At 41.4% G+C, this 21,877-nt stretch overlaps 1 protein-coding gene across 25 annotated transcripts in view; it reads left to right on the forward strand.

Annotated features, from left to right (window-relative positions):
* The window catches only part of DMD (dystrophin), a 1,191,992-nt gene that overhangs the window by 1,102,239 nt on the left and 67,876 nt on the right, over positions 1–21,877 (forward strand). For 20 of the 25 annotated variants that reach the window (XM_049835325.1, XM_049835324.1, XM_049835302.1 and 17 more), the window contains one exon: positions 12,769–12,830. In XM_049835325.1, the coding sequence (XP_049691282.1) occupies positions 12,769–12,830 (62 nt within the window). Of the gene's footprint in view, positions 1–5,921; positions 6,018–12,768; positions 12,831–21,877 lie in introns of those variants that run through there. The other 5 variants (XM_049835320.1, XM_049835318.1, XM_049835321.1 and 2 more) reach the window with 1 other exon arrangement.

The raw sequence follows: 21,877 nt of genomic DNA on the forward strand, positions 1-21,877 counted from the left end.
TTACCGTATTTGTGTATCATTTTCCTCAGTGTGTTCGGGAGGATGATGGAAAAGTCTAGTGACTACATAAAAATAGGCAGGGCCTCTTGTTAAGAGTTCTAACATTATGTACAGTATATTATAATTGTCAAGGAAACAATATGGTAGTTATGACAGGTTTAAAGTATATTAACACAACAAAATCGACAGTTTCTGTGAGAAGACAGCAAAGCACCCATTGCTAAAATACACACAGCAAAAAAAGGAATGCATTAATTCAATGGTGCAAAGTTTGCCTAGCTGGTGGTCTGACTGGGAACTTGCCTGCATATAGCTGTCATAAAATGCAATAGATTTCATTGTCCTCTTCTTTTACTACCTAAGGGCAGTCTTACCATTGGAACATCCCAGTACGTAATCTCCTAGCACGATATAAGTGGCTTTTTTCCCCAAATGAGTATTTTCTCTTCTAGATAGTATTTGCATAGGGACATTTTGAAAAACCATCCTCGATGAAAGAAGAACTTTTCTATTTGTATGATATTAGTCAAAAAATGGTTTGATAGTGTAAAAAATACATATATTATGGAATGCAACAAAAAAGGAAGGCATGCTTCTCCTTTAATGTATGTGGAAGCCTTTGGAAGAGAGGGCTGCTTGTTAGGGACCAGGAAAGGATGGTGGCCAGTAGCTGGCATCAGGTTTTCTGGGCCCTGAGGGAAGTAGGACTGCAATATGCAGAGTTTCTTGCTATTGAGATCTATACATTGATAGGAAACAATAGAGAAGTTAATGATTCGGGAAGCCAGTTTTTATGTTTGCCACACGTAATTTTGTGCACGGAAAGAAAGATTTTGAGGTGAAAAGTGAGTCAGTGAGTAAGAGAGTTTATGAAATCCTGCTTATTTTAATCCCCCAGGAGGCAAAACAGTCATTTATTTCTAACTGGGCATGCAAAGGAAAGTAAGAAATGGAGTTTGCCTTCCTTGTTTTGTTTAATTTATCCTTATTAGTCTGCATTTTTTCTCAACCTTACTCCCTGAAATGATAACCATTCATTTTGCCAATACAGATTACTCAAACCAAGAATTTACTATGGTATAATTATTATTTTTCAAGATTTATTTGTGTATTCTAAAGACAGCAAGCAGTTTTGCTTGGCATAATTTTTCTGCTGGTAGATTTTAAGTCTTTTTTTTGTAGGTTTCTTTCTGTTAGCTTTCCAAAAGCCTTACTTCAGAGGGGGTTTTAATACTTTTAGTTATCTAGCATTTTGCCAGCATTTTGCTTCTTGATCTTCCCATTCTTGGGACTATTCACACTCCAGTTCATCTCCATCCTGGAAGAGTAGGGGTTATTCCTTTCTTAATTTTCTTTATTTCTTGTGATTTGGTATGGGAGGGAGAAGAGAGCTTTTGGTATTTACAGGTGCTTACCTGAAGAGCTCATAGTGCTGGTGGAACCGGGATGTGCTATCCACTGCATCCAGTGATGCATGTAATCTTTCTTAAATACTCTGCTCCTCTTTTCAGGGTCATACACTTGGCAGCAGAGACTGAACAAACACTCTGATACTGCAAGGTGTCTAAATTGTCACCATCAGCTTAACAAAATAAATGTAGCCTCCGTAAATTAGCCTTTCCAAGATTCCAACAGGATGAAATTCATATGTATATCTAATATATCTACAGTGACAGGCACCCTCTCATTCATCTTTTATCAACAGCATGCGATGCAGTGCGACGTAAGGTGCACACAGACTGCTCCCGAGGCTCCGTGATGCTCGTCTCGTAGGGTGACTAAGATTTCAGTTTTAATCAGGTGTCTTTACTGTAGTAAAAGCAAGTACAGCCCAAAGGAACACGGAGGTTGTGCCGTTGTGCATTCGGCAGGAACAGATGTACTCCTGTCACACACGCTGTGCACCAGTACTTTCCATACTGTGCATTAAAGTGCTGCAAGCTCTGTAATATTTACTGCAGAATTAGTTTTATTTAAAAAAAAAAAAAAAAAAAAAAAAAGGATTCCTCTTCCTACTCTGTCTATTCCAAGAACATCTCAATGAAACATGCCAGGCAAATTCTTGTGAGCTCCACTTGCCAGTTACACGGCTGCCTTACAGTGTGGAGAATGAGCCCTGTGTAAGAAGCAGCACCTGCTAATCTCCCTTCATACAGGACACAGATTGGGTTTCCCTCTGGACAGAAAGTGGTATGCTCCTTCCCCGACTCTCTTGTGGTGTAAATAACTGATTATAAGTATACCGAGCCGTGAATGTTTTCGTAGGTCTTTAATTTACAGTGCAATGCTGGGGAAAATGAATGCAGAATTTCAAAACTATGTGCTTAATTTCATTTACAGTATTTTAATGTGCTTCCAGTGGTAATGTGCAAAGAGCCAAAAACACCCCCAAAATCCCAAACCAGCAGCATCCAAAACAGTATTCTCTTCTGAGCGCTATCAAGAAATACCAAAAAACTCCTGGAGATGTCAGCCCTTGGAGCATATTTAAGACAGATGATCCAGGAAAGTGTCATCGTGCCATCCCAAGTGATTCTTAGTATTTATTTATACCAACAAAAAGAAAATAGACTCAAACAGCATAACGGATTAGCCAGCCCAACACAGGGCACCACAACATCTTCTTCTATGCAAGGCAAGCGCTTGCTAATCCACTACCCAGATAACTGAGAAATACTAAAGCCGTACTTACAAGGAGGACTGCATGCTTCACAGAACTATGGAAGCAAGACTTAGTTAATAGGAAAATGTCGTATCTTCACTTTCAATGACAGGAAAACTAAAGACATGTCTCTCTAGTTTTCTAACTCATAAAGTGCTAAACTTACAAGCAAACTTGTACATTTAATGTCTGCCCTACTAAGTAGTTTTAGGTAAGTGCCTACGCATTTCTGCATTCAGGTTTCTGTATCTGTCTGTAACATGGAGCAGTGATGCTGATATACATAAAACTTATGAAGATTTATACTCAGACATTATTGTTTAGGGATCGGTTATTTTATGTCCATATTATTATTATTTTTAATGTGTGTATGTCTGTGGCTCTTTCCCCATAGAAAAGGGACAACATTCTGAGAAGAACATGCTAAAATTGAAAAATCAGGTTTCTCAAATGCACAAGTAACTATTTGGACAGCAAGCAATGCAGACTGCCTGCAAATCCCGTTCATTTTTTTATTATTTTTTTTTTCCTGAAAGAGTTTTGGGGTAATAAGACAGTCTCTAATTATTATCCCTCCTTTATTAGGGGGCTGTGATTTCCCCTTAAGCACTTGGTGTTAAATGTTAAAGAGACAGATAGATACCTTGATTAGATATAGTCCAGGACAAACCTACATTATAAAAGAAATAAACACTGCTCTCCTTCTGATTCAGGTCTCTGTGTAGGTGCACAAATTGACTGAATAGCCCTTGGATAAGAAAAACACCACAGGGAATTAAAATTCTGCTTACTCCGTAATCCTGTTTTATTTTCTACAGGAAGAAGACTGTCTTTTATCAAATAAATGGCTTAAAATTAAGTGTGGCATAAAGATTGGCTTCAGTTACAAATGCCAAAGACAGTAACCATTTACACTGCAAACAAAATATATTTTTGTAATAAATTAGGGGTAGTTTAAAAGTAATTTGGAATAAGAGTGGTATTACTTGTGTACATTATACAGCAAAAATGTAATTCTGAGGTCAATCAAAACAGCTAAAAGCTTTTGTGAATTTGGAGACAACAATCAGAACTACATTAAATAGATTTTTTTAATATAAAATCAAATTATAAAGTCAATAGGCCTTAATCCCTTAATCCTTCAACGTTCTTGTTTTCCCCTGGATGTTCTTGAGTGGGTAATAGTTTGATTTGGGAGATCAAAGGGTTAATTTGCTTTTCAATTGAGGAATGACTCAGAGTTCCCCTTTATTGTTAAAAAAAAAAAAAAAAAAAAAAAAAGTGGTGTGTGGGTGTAAGGTAGGGGAAAAAAGCCAAGAAAAAGGATTCACTAATTGGGGTTTTCACCTGCTGTGAGTCTAATTGAATACAATGCTTTATTTGTAACTCACGGAGAAAGAAGATTATGCAAAGCATGAGAAATTCAGACTGGTTTTTAAATTCTTATTACTTGGCACTATTGTATGGGAAAGAAGACCAATGTGATAATAGCAGCATCAAGCTTCTGTTTAGGCGGACCAGGAAACTCCAGAAACAGTAAAACTTGAAGGAATGTGTATCGGGGGTATCAGTACTAGATACTTCTTGGAGGAAAACAAACCACTTCTGCTGTGAAACGGCAGGCTTCTGGCTACCCTGAGTCCCTCCGTACAACACAGGCAGCTGCTCTCTCTCTCCTTCTAATCTCCCAAGTAATATGCTAAACATCCTATTTTAAAGACTTAAAGAGAGATCTCTCACTTCTTAAAACTTAGCTAAAGATGGGAAAAGGTGAGGTGGTTTATGTGGTAACACAATTGACAGCCTTCAGCCAGTTCATTCACCTCAGAACTAAGGTATCTGACATAGCAATCGATCTAGTACCAAGTCCACTGAAGTAAATGGAAAATTTTCACAGAGTGTAATGAGTTTTAACGTAGTGATTTAATTTTACACAAAAATTAATCCTCTTTGCCTTTCCATGTTGGGGTAGTGTTGTAGATCCAAGGTAACTGAAAACTGTGAATTAGACGTTTTTGAACAAATTGAATTGTCTGGAAACTACGAGAATTTAACATTGAATTCCATTAAGTTTCTTATTTGCTTTTGGGGGCCTGAGCGGTTGAACCTTGAGCATCTCCCACTTTTAATGCTTCTAGAAGAAAACACTGAGGCTTTCCTTGAACTGCTTGTTGAGCTTTTCCTAAAATCAGATAACCCAGCTACCTGGAGCCTTGAGGGGGGCCCTAAATATCCTGGTACTTAGGGTAAAACCCACCAAGTTCAGGGCTTACCAGCATCTATGTAACAGGAAAGCAGTCTGTGGGATATTCCTGTGGTATAAAAACTATGGCTGAGATGAATTTTCTGTGCTTCTAGGCCTGCGTCTTCCCAGTGTACAAACGGGGGCTGGGGGGTGTGTTGTACATTTGAAAGGCAGCCTTTTTGGGTGGCTTTACCAAAAGCAGAGCCTGTAAGCCTTAAGAAACGACTTGGTTTGCGTGAGAGACTTGGTTCCCTACGCAGCATTATTTTAATGAATAAAGGACAGAGATGTAAAACTTGCCCGGGAGGAGACTGGCTGTGCTGATTTGAAATGCTTATGACACTAAAGGGGGATCGTTAGCTTTTCTTTGTGTGCTGAATATCAAGTAGGAATTAATACAAAGAAACATTGCGACAGTTAGTCAGCGCGAGCAGAACTCTTTTCTTCGGCTCTGGCAATTTGGGGGAGAAGCTCATCCCGCCCGGTGAGGCCAAGGCAAGCCCTTAGAAACGACATTAACCCGGCTTCACTCACTTCACCCTCGGCATTTTGAGCACCGAAATTAACAGCTGCAAAGCGAAAACCCACGTGAAGGCCCACTATCAAATCCGTCCCAGCTTCGGTGCATATTTTAATTTAAGTTTTCCTCTCAAGTCCGCTGAAAAGCGAACTCCTTTACCAGCCCCTGAGCGCACCCGTCTCCCCGGCAGGGCCGGGGGAACGCAAAGACACCCAACCTCCCCGCTCCAAAAAAAAAAAAAAGTCCGGGGAAAGCCCGAGGGCTTCCTCCCGCCGCCGCCTGACGAGTTACCACAGCCCCGCGCGAAGGCGGCGAGATGCCCTCACGCGCCCCGCCAAAGGGCGGGAAGGAGCTCGGGGGGGGTGTGGGGGGTGCTGTTGGCAGCCCTCCGCCCGGAGACCGGCACCGCCGGCGGGCGGGGCGGGGCGGACCGGGGGAGCCCCGCCCCCTTCCCGCCCTCCCGGCGGGGCGGCCGCAGTGGCGCTCGGCGGCGGGGCTGGGCTGGGCTGGGCTGGGCTGAGGCGGCCGCGCTCGTTCAGCTGCCGCCGCCGCCGCCGAGCAGTCGCCGCCATGAGGGAGCAGCTCAAGGGGTGAGGGGGATGCGTGGGGCGGCAGGTGCCGGGGGGGGCGGGCTCGGGGTCTCTCAGGTGTTTGAGCGCGGCGCCCGTGAGGATCCCGCGCTCTGTGAAGGCGGGGAGTAGCGTGGCTGACCGTCCCCTTCAGAGCCCTTCGCGGGGAGCGGCCGTACCTTTCATTTCCGAACGCTGAAAAGGGCAACTCGCCGCCCCGGTTCCTTGTGGGAACTTGAAACGGCGTTTCAGTCAGCGCCTTTCCCCTCTCACGGGGGCCGCAGATGGGCATGGGCAGGGGCAGGGCATGGCGGTGGGCGACCGGTCGCTCCCACGCGTGGGTGGGTGGGTGGGTGGGTGTACCTGTGCAGGTGCGGGCGGGCAGGGCGGGAGCCTCACGTCGGGCCGCGAAACCGTGGGGGTGCCGGAGGGATGGGAATCGGCTCCGTTCGCTGTCCCTCAGGTTTTAAGGGGGAGCGCAGCGCTGTAAAACGTTACCTGTGTAGCACGTAGCGCGTATTTGTAACTCGGTCCCGGCGTGGGCTTCAACGGGATTCCTGAAAGCAAAACGTGCTTAGAGGTGTATTACTTTTCCCAGTAATTCCATGCCTAGAAATAACCTTTCGAGTTAATAGGCAGAAGAAGCTGGGAGGGGATTCCCTCTGGGCTGTTGCATTGTAAGTGCTATATTTCGTGTTGTTGCATGGTACGTTATATTGTCTTCTAGTAGCTGTTGTAAAACGTCTTGCAGCCTGGGACACCAGCAGTGTCCCCAGTCCTCGCCTTAAACTGAAGTTCGGCTGAGAAGTGGTTTTTGCAGGCGTACGCGTAGGGAGCCGAGGAAATAAGAAACGTGGTTATATGTAGGATCTTTGACCTTTTAGCACTAAGGAATTGTTTGAGGCCATCGCTGTTTGAGCCTGGATTTGACAAGACCCTGCAGTGAAATTGCTTTGGCAGAAGTGGAGAGGATAGGCTTTGAAAAGCAAATAGATCAGTGGAGGGTAACAGCTGGGGGGGGGCAGGCTCACCAAGCCTTAGCCACTGAGCCGGAATCTTTGCCCGTGACAGAGCGTACAAAATAAATGTTTAACATCCAGGGGAGAAAAAAAGAGTTACTATTCAGTACTTGGCGGTTGATATTTGCCCTTCTCCTACTATTCGTTTCCAGTATCGGCAAGAAACTTTAATATGTATCGGTGCCTGCCTTCAGCAGTCTGATAAATCTTGCAAAAGCCAATAAAACACGCTAAAGTCAAATTCCTGCTGAAAAGACACTGATCCTTGGCTTAAACAGAAATAATCTCTGCACAGATCAGTAGTCTTCAGATTTACAGATGGAAACAGTAGTCCTTTGTAAAGCACAAAGGAGTGCCACCTTTTTACATTGCTAATACTTTCCATCGCAGTGACTTGTTTTATCTAAGGAATTAATGAAACACTGCAAAAAGACAAATACTAAGTCTTCCTTGCAATCACTGTCATCTACTGTTGAAAACATTTTTCTTTTAAATGAGTGGTAGTGTCTATTCATACAAACAATTTCAATGGCTTTGAGGTTAGTTTAGTAAAATCCAAACAGCTCTATCATGTTTATTTTGGCTTCTTGACAACAGTCATAAGGTGGTTGGAATAACATTTTATTCACCTGAAAGCCAAAAGGTGAGAGGTTTTGTCAATTGTGTTGTTTGAAAACAGATCGGTTCAGTGCTTTGTAAAGTATTTCTTTAAATTTTGGCTTTTTCGTAAGTGTATGTAACTATTTATTTATTGCTGCCTGATAGAATTTCTAATTGTATGCACATCTACGCGCACGCACATCTAGTTCGTGTCGCATTTTCTAATGAAGGGTGAGGGGAGAAGCGCAGCAGAACTGGCTCAGGTATCACCAATGAAGAGGGACGTTAAGAGTTTAAAAAGGACTCTGCAGTTGCAACCTAAAATTCTAGACTCTGGAGCTGAGCAGTGAATACACATGAGACTGAATCCTAGATATATATTTGAAATAAAAAATAAAAAGGGAGAAGGAGTGCAATTAAAAAACAGTTAAAAGGTTTGCGAATGTTGCAGTGTGGCTGGTGCAGGAATGTTTGGGGGGGGGGAATTTGTGCAGGAATTTGGGTGGGGGAGCGTTGCTCTCCACTCTTCCTGCTGCTGATGTTGCTTAAAAGTAATATAAGAGGAAGGAAGATAAACTAACTGTCTTTTGTCCAAACTGATCAAGTTATAACAAGGAAGCTGTAATTCAGCTAGTGTGTCAGTTAGGATATCATCTCTTGATTTCAGCTTTTCAATCATGTGTGTTATTGGCTCTGCCAACAGCGATGAGAGACAAATCACTCTGCTGTTGGCAGGAACAGAGGAGTTCACACAGGCATAGTGTGACAGAATTCCCCACATAAAAATTATCCTTGCTAATATAATATAATCATCCTTTAATGAAGTGGTCCTGCGGTTCCCAAAGGATGTATTAAGTGAAGACTATGCTTTCATCCCACTGAGTTATCAGTGTATAGAGCGTGCCAGTCACGCCAGCACTGAGGCGTCACCATTATCCATTGCTGCTCTTCTCCTTTTCAGGCCTGGTTTTAATTTCCTTTCCACCTTTGCAGCTTAAGTCAGGGGTGAAAGAGGAAAATACGCCACGTGAGCCCACTTATATTTTTATTTGTTGCAGAATGTCCATGATATAAAAGCCAGTAATCAATTTAGTTGACCTAAATGTAGAGCCAAATTGAAAAATGTATCCTTTGAGCATGTGTAATATTGCAAAACTACTGGCTATGTGCATTGATGCCTTTTTATCTTGGTGGTTTGTTGGAAAAGCATCTTGAGTACTTACTTCTGCACACGTTCTCGCCCTGCTTTAGCTGCTGCTAGTCAAGAGGACTTGCACTACACTTTTCATGTCTTTCTGACTTGCAAGCTGTAAAGGCCCTTGTTCACCGGAGTTTGAAACTCTGGCAAGCGCTTTGCTGCAGATCTATTAAGGATGCTACAGCATTCCCAAGTGTGGTTGAGGCTGCCTGAAACTGCTGAGCTGGCATTTCACTTCAGACGGTGTTCACAATAAGGGCATACACACAAATCCTCCCCCACCGGTCCAACCCCAAAGCTCACAATTAAATGGCCTTTGAAAATGGCAAAGAGGCTTATGAAGAATAGCCTCGATGGAATCTAACCTTTCCTGGAGCTGCCCTTGTGTGCGGAATTGTTGATAACTTTCCGAGCTGAAAACGTTCAGTTGAGAGGCAAACGCCTTTTAGCTGGAGCAAAATAGCTGCAGCCTTCTTGTGTTCTGCATGTAAAGTACCAGCAAAATCTGCCCTGGCTCGGTACGGGCGCTCAACCTCTACAGAAATCACAGCGACCAAGGTTCAGTTCTCTTTAAAACCCTCAGGTTTTTTCTTGCAAGAGCGCAGAGGTGTACCGACGGCTCGCCAGTCCATCCCTGGGTCTGGTACAGGGTACGAGGTTGGGTGATCTCTGCTGAATTGCCGAGGGTGACCGTACCAGCCGGGTGCAGGGCACTCTGCCCCACGGGCAGTCAGGGCTGGGAAGGTGGCAGGGGCAAGACTCAGGGTCTCTATTGACTTGACTTTTATAGCCTAAAGAAAGGGGTATTTCCTCTAAGTTGCAACTAAGTTTATAAATAAAGCAAAGGGCGGAAAAGAGGGGAAATGTACTTGTCCTGCAAATTGAGTCTCTGTCACTTGCGGATGAAGCAAATAAAATAATTCCTTACAAAATGTACATCTCCAAGGGAATTAATCTTATACCATGAAAGAAAAGCACACTGAGTAGTGGTTTGGGGTTACTGGTGTTAAAAATATCTGGAAACAGTTGGAGTCCAATGTTTCTTTGGCAATGGAAGTTTTATTTACAAGATCTTAGGAAAATCAGTTGTGTATTTTCAGGAAGATTAGTAAATGCCATAAGCTTGAAGCATACACACTAAATTCACTGATACATGGTTAGGCCTTGCCACAAAAAAATGAAAATAAAAAATCAATAAATTACTCATCCGTGTAATGTTGATTAGTGATTAACCATAATGGTTTTCCACATCTAAATGATCCTTTTGTCCTTCTGTCCAACACAGGCATGGGCTTCCATAATCCTATATAGATACACCTTTGCCAGATATCTCATGACATTTAAATATGTTAATGGGGAATCAGTACCTTTGAAGGCTACCAGGTTAACAGCTATGGAGTCTGAAGTAGTCTAGTTTATCCATAGAATAATCTGGGGCTGCCAAACTAATTTCATAGGGAAGGTCAGGCAGATTATTTTCAGAGGTTTCTTGTAACTGTGTGCATAACTTCTTTTTCTCATTTTTACTACATGATTTGGCATACAAACCATAGTATAGTTGCTACTCAAATATTCCCCGCTTCTGGGGCTACCTCCCCGTGGGGAAGCAAACCACGGTGGCCAGGCTCATGCATGGGGAACTGTTGATCTGGGACTGACACTGGGTGCGAACAAACTGCGGTCCCAGGTCTGTGGGTTTGAATGTATATTTGGCTCTGCAGTCCGTTCACCTGAATCGTGACGTTTCTGGCTACAGGGTTCTTTTGCGATGCGTACGCTCCCTTCTCTTTTCCTTTGGGCTGCTCTCATATAAGCAGAGGATTCAGGTAGCCAAGTTTTTAGGGACTGAATGTGTAAATGAAACCGTTTCTGTTTTTCTTCAAAAATGCACTTCATACCCCAGTACGGTAAAAGCTGCTGGTGCTACGTTCTCTCTGCAGAACCTGCCCATACCAACCATGGTAGGAAATGCAGGAGCTCAGGTGCAGGTGGCTCGGATCCGCAGGTTTTCACTTGAAGGTACCCAGTTTCTGCATTTATAAAAAACAGACCAGGCTGAGATTTCTGAATGTGGTTGCAGCCACCTCCCTTTGCAGGACTCATTTTTTACCAGAGCAAAGAACAAGACTGCTTTTGCTCTTCTAGTGTCCTCCTCCCTCTTTCACTGCCTTCAGCCACCGCAGGAATTAGGAAGGGGAGGGGATGCTGAGGTTGATGAGACAGGGCTTGTTTAAAAGCCTGTGCTCAACTAGGGCAGTGCTATGGCAGCATTTTTTCCTTATGCTTAGTGCTTGTGATCCCTTTCATTCTTTCTTGCAGTTACAGAGCAAAATCTGGAAGTATTATATATAGCAAGCTACTGAATATATAGAGGTTACCGGGCCAGTAAAGTACTTACGTGGATCAAATAAATAGCCTGTCTTTTAAGACCAAAATTAAATCATACTAAGGAAACATGTCACGATTTTCTTTTTTCTTTGAGTAGGGGTGGTGTTGAAGTGATTCATTGAAAATTTTACCCCTTCTTAGTCTATAAAGAGTAAAGGTGTACTTGGGAACATCGCTGCCTCAAGAAGAGAACTCAAGGACCATTTGTTCTGTAGAACAACCTCATTGTATCAGTCTTCCAGCCCACGGTTGGGTGTAGAGGTGCGTTCAACCCGTTGGCTGGGTTGTGGTTTAGCCTCCTGGAGCTGGAAGGTGTGTGCTCCAGGAGCTCCACAGTGCTGTGGATCAGGTCCTGCTCTCCTGCGTATTTTCACCCAAATGATGTGTGCGTGTTGGAACCGGGATGTCTGCTTATTAAGTACAGAAATTGCAAATGTGATTGCTAGCAACTGTGGGCTACGTAAGCTTTCCAGATTTTATATTTTTTTTATGAATACTCATGGTTGTCTTTTAGAATTCTGTATGAACAGGACTTTATTGGCTACAGGATAGATAAGGAGAATTTTCTTTCAAGTGTTTTACATTAATGGAAACATGATCACGTTAGCTATGCTGTCATTAAAAAAAAAAATCATAAAATGTGTAACCTTAGGAGACATGAGTTGCTACTACACTCACTAACACTTCATTTTGTTGGCTTTGTCACACTGCATGTCTTTTGGCAACATGTTGTGTTGCAAAGCTGAAGACTGCTAGCCTCAATGCAGAGACTGTCCAATTTACATTCTAGTCATACTGCAGCGTTTCATAACCCCACTTTAGCTTTTCCCTGGCTTCCCAACAGCTCTGCCACCTGACACTGCACAGGAACCTCCAGGGCAAGGGAAAGGGCCAAGCAGTCCTAGGGAACAAGAGGAGCAGCAATAGTCTTTCCTAAAAGAGACCGTAAATATGGAGGGTGCAACGCCTTGGCCTGAAAAGCAGTATAAGCTGGTGGTGGGTCAGTGGGCTGTTGCGTGGGGATTTTAGTGCAGGTGTTTGGACCGAAAGGAAGGACTGCAGCTGCTGCATTGGGTAGCTCTTACCTGCCATGCGGGAAAGCAGGGAAAGAGCACGTAGGGAAAAGCAGATCAAAAATACCACAGATCTCAGTATCTGGTCAGAATTTCCATAAATGCTTTAAGAACTAAGCCCTTTTAAATGTCTCTCCTCTAGTTTGGAGGAACCGGAGAATGATCGGTACAAAACAAGGAGTTTTTTAAGAATTGATCAGTGTGCTTACAAATTCCTCAAAACATTATGGCATATCTGAATATTTGCTGTCTTTTTAATATTAGTGCTACTTTTAATTTTGTTTCTTGAGCCCATGCCTAAATAAAGTGCTCTGAGTTAATGCCTCATGGTGAAAGAAGGCATGACTACTGCTGCTGAGACCCCCCCCCCCGGCCAGAGCAGCGCAGGCTGCGGGCAGTGGTCTGGCACCGTGCTCTGATGTGCAACCTGAATCACTCACTGTGCGATGGAGAAAGTAATTTTACTTTACTAACTTTCATGTTTTGTATTGTAGCCATGAGACGCAAACGACCTGCTGGGATCATCCCAAGATGACTGAGCTTTACCAGTCTTTAGGTAAGATACCTCTACCAGTTGTTTGGTTTTTTTTCCAATCAAATGAATTTTTAAGGCAAGGGTTTCCAGAAGTAGTAAAAAAAAAAAAATTAAATGAAAGTGAGAGGCAGTGCTTTTATCAAGATTAAAATTTTCTGCAAGGGAAATATGTAAAGCATAATAACACATTTCAAACATGCAGTGGAAAAAATAATATTTCAGTTAGCACGTTTGGAATGTGTGCTGGGTTTACGAAGTAATTTGGGTGCATTGTTGCAAACTCTTACTGAAAGACTGGGACAGAAATGAGAAAAAAAAAAAGAAAATCCCGAATCTTTGCACTGTCTAATCTACTTTACAAAAGGCAGATGAAAAAAATCAAACCAAGCTGCTGTTAATGTTGACTTTTGGATGGTAGGAAGCCAATTGAAGCAATTTGCCAAACTGCGTTACCACTGCTTTATTTTTAAAGCACTTTCAATACTTGGAAGGCACGGCAGCTGTCATGATGTCATTTTGAATACCCAAATTGCATGCTTATTACGACTTCAGATGTGCCTCTCTGGTGGAGTTTTTTTTTTAATTTTTTAGCAGCTTTGAATTTTATCGACAGAAGCACGTCTATAAGATAAAATAGGTCAATTCATGCTCTAGTATAGGCTGCTTGGCAGACCATTTAATAGCTAACTCTTTGCTTTTAATGGTTCTGTTAATAAATAATAGAGGGTATAATAAAAATTAAGCTATTTCTCTCAAAGAAATATCAGTGAATATGCTGCATTCATAAAGGAGGTTACGTCTGTACAGCACATGTACATAAACCAGCTTTAAATGAGCCAGCTTGAGCAGTAGGGCAGTCAAATCTAGCATCCAGTGCAGGCTTATTTACCATGGTGAAAAATAGCTTAAATTATGTCCCGCTAAACTCTAGTTTAGCTGCTGAAAACAGTTGTCATTATGCCAGCATGATCTATTTCAAGTGAACTCAGGTATCTCTACGGTGCTCTGAAGTTAAAGGCATACCAAAAATAATTTTAGAAAAGTGATATGATAAAATGAAATGAAACGGTGATTTTTTTCCTTACAGTATTAGCACTGTGGCAGCAATTTGTTTAAAAATTAACCAGAATACAGCTCTGTACGTCAAAAAGGGTTATAAGATATGTAAGTTTAGGCTAACCAAATGCAAAAGCAGACAAGTATTGACTTGCCATTTAATTATAATGTATTACCCTGTTTGTCTCCTTTATATTTCTACTCTTAAAGTGAGTGGTTTAAAAGATTGAGGACAAATAGTAATTGCACATGCAGACATCCCTTTAATACAGGTAGATCTTCAAACAGTTGCCTGTTAATTGAACCACACTCTGACTCCACAACTGTCTTTGATCCAGAGATTCCATGATATTTCTGATACTTTTGTTGGTCAGACCTAAAGTCCTGTTGCAATTGCTTTTCTTCTGCTATTTCCTGGTTTCAGCTAGAGTGCTCTTGAATGTCAAGAAGTGAAGAGGTAACTATGAGGGAGAAAAGCGTCTTGATGGGTTCAGGTCAACGGTTCAAAAGATGTGTGACTGCTGAAGTCAGTTTGCATTTCATTTAACTGAGTTTTATCGCTGTCAGTATCACCCAAATGTCAAGTTTAAGATATCCTAATTTCTTACTGGATAAAGAAGGAACATGTTTAGGCAGATTTTGTTTCTTTTTCTTTTTCTTAGAAAATCCTGCTGTTTTCCTTTTCAGGAGCAAGCAGTATCCAAAAGGGCAGTCCTCTTTCTGGCTAGTTTTAGTTCTTTTGGGGTTGAGACTGAATGCTCATTAATATGGAAGTGATGCTGATTTTAGCAAGGGATGTATAATGTGTATTTTTGTTAGTAAACTTAGGTGTTCATGTATGTGTACCAAACAGATTAGACAAGGTGATTCTTTGTGCCCTGCCACATGGGGTGAAGCTTTGATAAAAGTGCTACTGAAGAACCTACCAATTTTATTTTATTTTTGAGTTGGGTGTATTCATCATTGCCTCATATAACTCTCATACAAATTGCATAATACAAGCATAACCCGTTTAGTCTTGAACAGAACCCTTGATGTATTTTCAGTGCTTTGCTTTGCCTCGGGTCAAAACGGTAATAATGGGATGTTTGAAGTCTTTTCAGACTCTTCAGTAATATTTTATCTGAGAAGATGCTATTAAAGTCGATTTTGTGTTGCATACTCATTAGATCCTTTTATTTTTCCCACATTAGGATCCAAATTTTACTTCTCATTCATATGAAGAAACTAGTAAAGAGCTTAGTATGTATACGTTTTAAAAATCTGGTAGAAAACATGAATTCTGCAATCCAGGTAAAGGCAAAAAAGTGAGACCAAGCACATCGATGCTCTCAAGAGTGTTAATTTCCATTTTCCAACTCCTACACTTGGCTTGTAGGGAATAATTGAGCTATGTGATGTAGCCCTCTATACATCCCAGGTACTGACTGATGTGTTACCTTTGCGTAAATTTACCACACTTCAGTTGGTGCCAGTATATCATAATTTGCTAGGGGATCCTTATGTCTAATTTAAAGTCTTACAAATTACTGAAAGCTTAATTTTTTTAAGTGAATGAGGAAGATGCAACCTGTCACAAGGTAATGCCAAAAAAAGGAGTAATATTAGTTTTATTCTTCACATATCCAATTCACACACCTACAAATTGCTGCATTACATTTTTCTAAAATAGACGAATTCCAAGTTTGAAACTTGTTGGCCTCAGCTTTCTGTCTTTAGAGTTTGGGGTATTTATAAAAATTAAGCGAGATTACTTGGCAGCATTTGGTACTAATAAAAGAAGGTAGGAACATACTGCGTACACTTTTGTATCTGATCAGATTGTTGGTCCAGGAAGTCATGTATCCTGTTTTCAGTAGGGACTGCATCAGAGAAAGCAGAAATAACCCACAGGAAGAAATTATAAAATAACCTGCCCGTGAAGGAAGTATTCTCAAATACTCTTTGAGCTCATTTGTTGAAGCATGGCTATTTATAAAGATATCAGTAAACTGTAAAATATTTAATTTGAAATTTAATATGTGTATCAGAAAATTCTAACTGGTTGTTCTTTTAACAGAAGTTTTTCCTTTAAGAAACTAAAGTGCTTGTTCTGGACTGCTCTTCTTTATTATTTAAACAACATAGCAATTTTGACAGTTTTAATGAAGCATCTATTCCTGACTCAAGTTGGGCAATTTTCACTCTTCATTTAAAGTTATGGCTACTTAAAATTACATAATAAGCCATCAATATTACATGACTTAATTGTCGTTTAATGGTCAAGTCAAAGTGGCAACAGGTAGTTGCATCAATGACCTTAGCTGTATCATTTACTGTATCTAGTAGATGTTGGTATAGATTAATTAAGAAGAAATTTTGTAATTTAAGAACACAGAGAAAAAATAAATGCTGAAATAGGAAAGGTAGTAAAAATAGGTGATATGCAAGTCTCAAAGGTTCAGAGGATGACAGACATCCCCTGATTTGTATTTACACCATTATGAACTACTTCCATTTTCTTCTAACTTCCCTCTGAAACTCTTCAAATTACCAAGAATCGCTCCAGCTGCTTTTCTTTCCAAAAGCAGTTCCCCTGCAGCAGATCTGCTTTCTTACACTGTTCTTTTTACAGCTCCCTTACAAATTTTCTCATCCTTCGTGATGGCTCCAGGGCATCACTAAAATGAGAATTCGTGTTATTTCATTGTCCTGGAGAGTTCAAGGACCTTTGAGTGAGAGGAGAGATGGGAAGAGCAGGAATCAAAGTAGTTTGGGGTTGCTTAATTTTTTTTCAGATTATCTTCTGAGAATGAACATTTAATGGCAGGCAGCTTTGCTCAGAATGATAGTATTTTGCCTTTAAGCTGAAAATGACTCTAACCTTTGCAGTGATGGCCCAGGAGAACTTGGCCTGTCGTGCCATACTGTTAGCGTCCCCCTCCTCCAGCCTTCCCATGTAATGTCAGTACGAGTCTCAAGGTGCATTAGTGTCACTGTGAACAGTAATTGCAGTAGCAGGCAGAAATGTTGCCGTGTGCATCTGTTTATCTCTCCTAATACACAGAGGCAAGACAAGAGAGTGAAGAACACCCCCACCCTCGCAGACTGCAGTGCACTGGTGACAGCTTTCCATTTAATTTGGAGGGATGGGGGGGCAGTTCTATGCGGAGTACATGGAAGAAATGTCGCAGTTGCTTAACACAAGGTGGGAGAATGCGAGAAGGTACCTCTGAGCCTCCACCGGGCTTTCGGCAGCAGCTGCAGTGTTGATCTTGTGGCTGGCTGCTCTTGTGCAGCAATGTGAGCTCCCAGCTCCAAATGACCCAAGTTGGATAAACTTTATCCTTTTTGGTATGTGTTTTTTGATTTGTCCTTCTGAAATGCTTCCTGAAGAGGCTAAACTGCCCGTCTGCCATAATAGTTTTTATTACAAACTACTAAACCATGTATTTAATACGAGGTTTTATTCATATTCAACTAATAGTTTTCCATGTTTGTACTAGTAAGACATGTGCCTATTGCACACACCAATTGTTTGATTTCTACGGAAACCTGGTGAGACAATACATATGGTCTTTCTTTAAAGGTTGCTTATTCACTGATGTCCTTTTCAAGCTAACTGCAATCTGAATATTAAAACTTCTTGTTTCAGAAAATAGTTCTGTCAACCTTGGATAGTAGTCAGAGCAGGTCATCTTTCTAACTGTGTGATTGCATCCTGTGTAGGCATACACCTAACAGGCAATAAAAGTAACTAAGGCAGAGAAGTAGAAGGTAGGTGGTAGAAGTTAATCTTGCATCCCTTGAAAATAAAACTATCGGTGTATTAGCAGTGAAGGAGGGTATTATAGAGGGAGCAAAGTAACATTCTGTTATAGAATAGATGACCAGTATGGGAACATTTGCTCAAGAGTATTGCAGTCTTGGTTTGCAAAAGGACACGTTTCATTAATATTTTTTAAGTTGTTTGTTTTCTATTTATTTATTTTAGGACTTTCCATTATGGTTAGTTCTCATCTAGTGTACATGAAGGGTTTCTGACCTTTCTGACTGCAAACTCTACTCACATGCCAACCCCATAATGGGCTATAACCTAGGCGTACATCATATCCTTTCTTATGCCTTTGGGTTTGTAGGCTGAAGAAAAGCCATTACATGCTAAAACTAAATTCCCAAAGATCATATCAATTGGTCTGGTTATCGGGATGCTGGCACATGCTGTGGTGTTCATCCACTTGGTCTAGATGCGATCAGTAGTGTTTTGGTGCCCTGGGTGCCTCCCACTTACTAATTTGCAGAGACACTACCAGCTTTTTTACTCAGCGGGACAGGTCTAGTACAGCGTGCTGTATTGTTTCATGGAAAGTGGTTAAGCTGTATGTATAATAACACTGTTTACCGTTAGTTATTCTCAAAGCAATGTAGATGATAGCATTAATTATTGTTATAATAAAAGAGTCAATGGCTGAGACTCAACTGATATTAAGCAGTGTTACTTGATTAATTTCTTTCCTTTGTGCATTTGTCTCATTTGCATTTTTAAATTACAATTCTTAAAGAGGCAATATATGTCACTGTAGGGCATCATTAAAAGATTTATATACAGGTTTGGGGCAGCAGGAAGAAACCCAGCATTCTTATCAGCTGGTCAGGGAATCACAGCCACATTGAATCGATGTGAGATGAAGCTTCTTGAAAAGTCAGAGTGCCATTAATGTCTGATGAAACATGAAAGCTTAGTGGCTGGAAGTGGAATTATAGTCTGTTCAGGACTGTACAGTAAACCGTTTTTAACCTCTGTTAGGTAGGCATCGTCAGAGACAACAGTGACATGTAATTCCCAAAATAGTTTATCCACTTCAGGCATTGTATTTATGAACAGCTATATGAGCATGTCACAAGCTATGGTTGAGTAAGACTTCCAGGTTTTGAAGTATATCACTGTACGTTCACATTTTTTCCTTGCAAATAAGTGAGAGTAAAAAAATCCCTCAAAGCTCTGTACATCTTATCAAATGAAGATAAGGATTTGACCTGATGACATCTAATTTCTTTCAAAGAATTTAGTTAACTTGCCAAATTTTACTCTTGAGGTAGTTATCACCTGAAGCATGTAAGCTGCTCTTTTCGGTTTGATAGTGTCCAGACAGTAAGAAAGTTGCTGCCCATAAAAAGAAGTGAAATGGCTGTGTTTTGTCCTCATTAATTAAAAAAGCAATTATAGTAATAGTCACAATAATATATACAAGTAACCCTCTTTAAAGTAAAAAAAGAAAGGTGGTTTCCAGGTAGAAAGGACTTCTGAGATGCCTTCGGATCATATTGAGTGTGAGAGAGAGAAATGACATGAACAACCTTTGACAGGAGGTAGTCTGGCCCATCACAGAGCTTTTAAGAGGACAGTACATTATCAAATGAAACATCCCAGTCATTCAGCACTCTTAGCAGCTGGAACAACTGTAGGAGGGTTAGTGTGTTTAAGAACCACCACGGAAAGCAGTTAAGTTATAACACCTTACTTAAAATCCGTTGTCTGAGTTATAGGTGTGACTGCTTAAGACTAAAAAGAAATATGCCTCCATGCTGGATGCTAAACCTCTTGTTAAATATGTTCTTTTTAAAAACTTATTGTTCTTCTTTAATTTGTTTATTGCTTTTAGTTGCTTACCAGCTTACTTTGTGCAATAAGACTCAAGAATATGAGGATCTGTTTTTCCTCTTAATATTCATATCCCAGTGTAAAATGTGAAATTTAGCATGGGAGGATTTAAAAAAAAGTAAAATAAATCTACAACATCTTGTTTGTTGATATTGTGTCAGTGGTCAGTGGGACGTTCCAGCAGGTGGTTCACATTTTTGATACAAATTAGTGACTGCTTCTTAAATGAGTGGGTTTTTTTTACCTGATGATCCACTGGCGAAAGGATCTTCAATGTGTAATTACAGCTGTTCCTACAATAGTGTGTAGAAATACAACATTGGAAAGCGTGTTGATTAGGCTGTCTTAGCTCTTTTGTGGAAGAACATAGCCCTTACTTTCTGAGATTTCTCTCAACATGCAGAATTATGCAGAAAAGGCTAGGACTGAATTATCTGATCATCTTTCCATAATATTTCTGATTTGAGTTATTCCTATCAGCAGTCTGAATTCTTCATTAAAGCTGCATGCATAATAAAAGTACTAGTTCGTGTTCAATGTTATTCACATTAATATTAATTCACATAAGAATATGAACATGAACACGTTCATATGTTGTAGGCACATGATGGACATGGAGAAAATCACTTATGTAGATAACCTTCTCCCTACTGCATTAGTTGCAGTGAAGCAAAGGGAGGTGCTTGTCATGTCTATAATGAAAAGAAGAAAGCAGTGAAAGGAGATTTCCTAATTTCTGAGACTCGCTGATGCTTCAGCTCTTTGAACTCCTTTTGCCATGACAGTGGGAGGGCTGCGGTGGAAGCTTAGGAAGATCATGGGAGAGATCTTAACTGCTGTGTTGGTGGGAATTGTTCATTGTTGTGAAGGCATCAGCTATAAGCACCTGCCCTGTCTTACGGGTCTGCTGTAATGCAATCTTAAATCTTCTCCCCTAGAAAGTTTTATATTCCCTTGAACAGAGAGGTTGTTCATGGCTGAGTGATGGGAGAGCCATGATTTCTCTTTGCTCTGGGATTTTTTAATCTGATCTTTAAGGTCCCTTCCAACCCAAACCATGCTATGATTCTGTGAGTGTCACCAAATACTCCTGTGTGATCCTTTCCTCAGTCTGTTCCTTTCCAGGGGCCAGGTGACCTCTTCCACTACATCATTGTTTCAGACGATAAAGAGATTATGCTGTTGAGCCATTTACATTTTTTTGTTCAAAGCTTAAATGTTACCTCCTGCACAACAAGGACTGGGAGTATCATTAAACAACTTACAAAAGTTTCAAATACTCCAAGGGCTTTTCAGCCCTCTGACCACCTCATTCGGTTGACGAGATGGCGCATACTTTCTAGGAGTGAGAGGAAAAGGCTGCAGGAAAGCTTGCATGATATACTGATATACTGAGCTCTCCAACCTGCTCAGAGATGATAAAAGCTTTGGAGTTAAGGCTTAGTGGGTCCCGACTCTTTTAGTGGGTTGTTCGGGAGTGGAGAAAGCATTGCATTTTTTTCCCTTGGGACCCAGGAAGGGGAAAAAAAACCCCAAAACCCCACAGAGAAGGAGTTTCCATAGGCCGTCGGGAGGTTGCTACTGCTTGACCCTCCTTCCTCCCTCCTCAGCATGTCGGCTTGTGGCCCGGCAGTGCCTTGCGCTGCTTCGCTTGGAGTCTTCTCCATCGCTGTTAGCGGTGACGTTACCTCCAGTGCTCCCGAGCCCAGTGACGAGCTCTCATTCCCTGACAGTCTTATGTTCTATGGTTCATTTAAATGGGGTCATACACCAGCAAGGGAGATATTTTCAACGCAATTAGGAGAGACCTGGGCTCCCCTCCCTGCTCCAGAGAGCAACACGGTTGTTTGTTCCAGAAGTAGCTCCGGGGGAGGTAAGACACCACCAGCAGTTTCATAGTAGTAGGGAGGGGAAAAGCTAAATCATTAAGATCCAGTGACCTTAAGTGACTGTCACCACCTGGTAAGAGAGATGTCCATCAGGAGCATGGAGGTGGTGGCATAGCAAAGACAGGAGGTGAGCAGTTGACATGGGGACAGCAACCGGGCATGGGCCGATCCTGGTAACAGCAACGAAGGGTGGGAGTGGAGGCATGCCACGGCTACGCTTGGCCACAGCACGTACAGTCAGAAGATGACATTGCTGCTACTTTCTCAAAACCTGAGTTGAGGGCTTTGAAACTAACTCCTGACGTTGCTTGTTGATCATTTACAGCAGATGCTTCTTGGCAGCAATGTCATTAAGGTTGATAATAAATTCAGTGTGTGTTACATACACAGGAAAATAGGTGTAAACTACAGCACTTTCAGGATTAAGTGTCTTCATGGATTGTACTCTCTGCCCTGATCAGGGCCTGAAATATGCATATATA

This window comes from Accipiter gentilis, chromosome 32, assembly GCF_929443795.1.
Source record: "Accipiter gentilis chromosome 32, bAccGen1.1, whole genome shotgun sequence".
NCBI classification, from domain to species: domain Eukaryota; kingdom Metazoa; phylum Chordata; class Aves; order Accipitriformes; family Accipitridae; genus Astur; species Astur gentilis.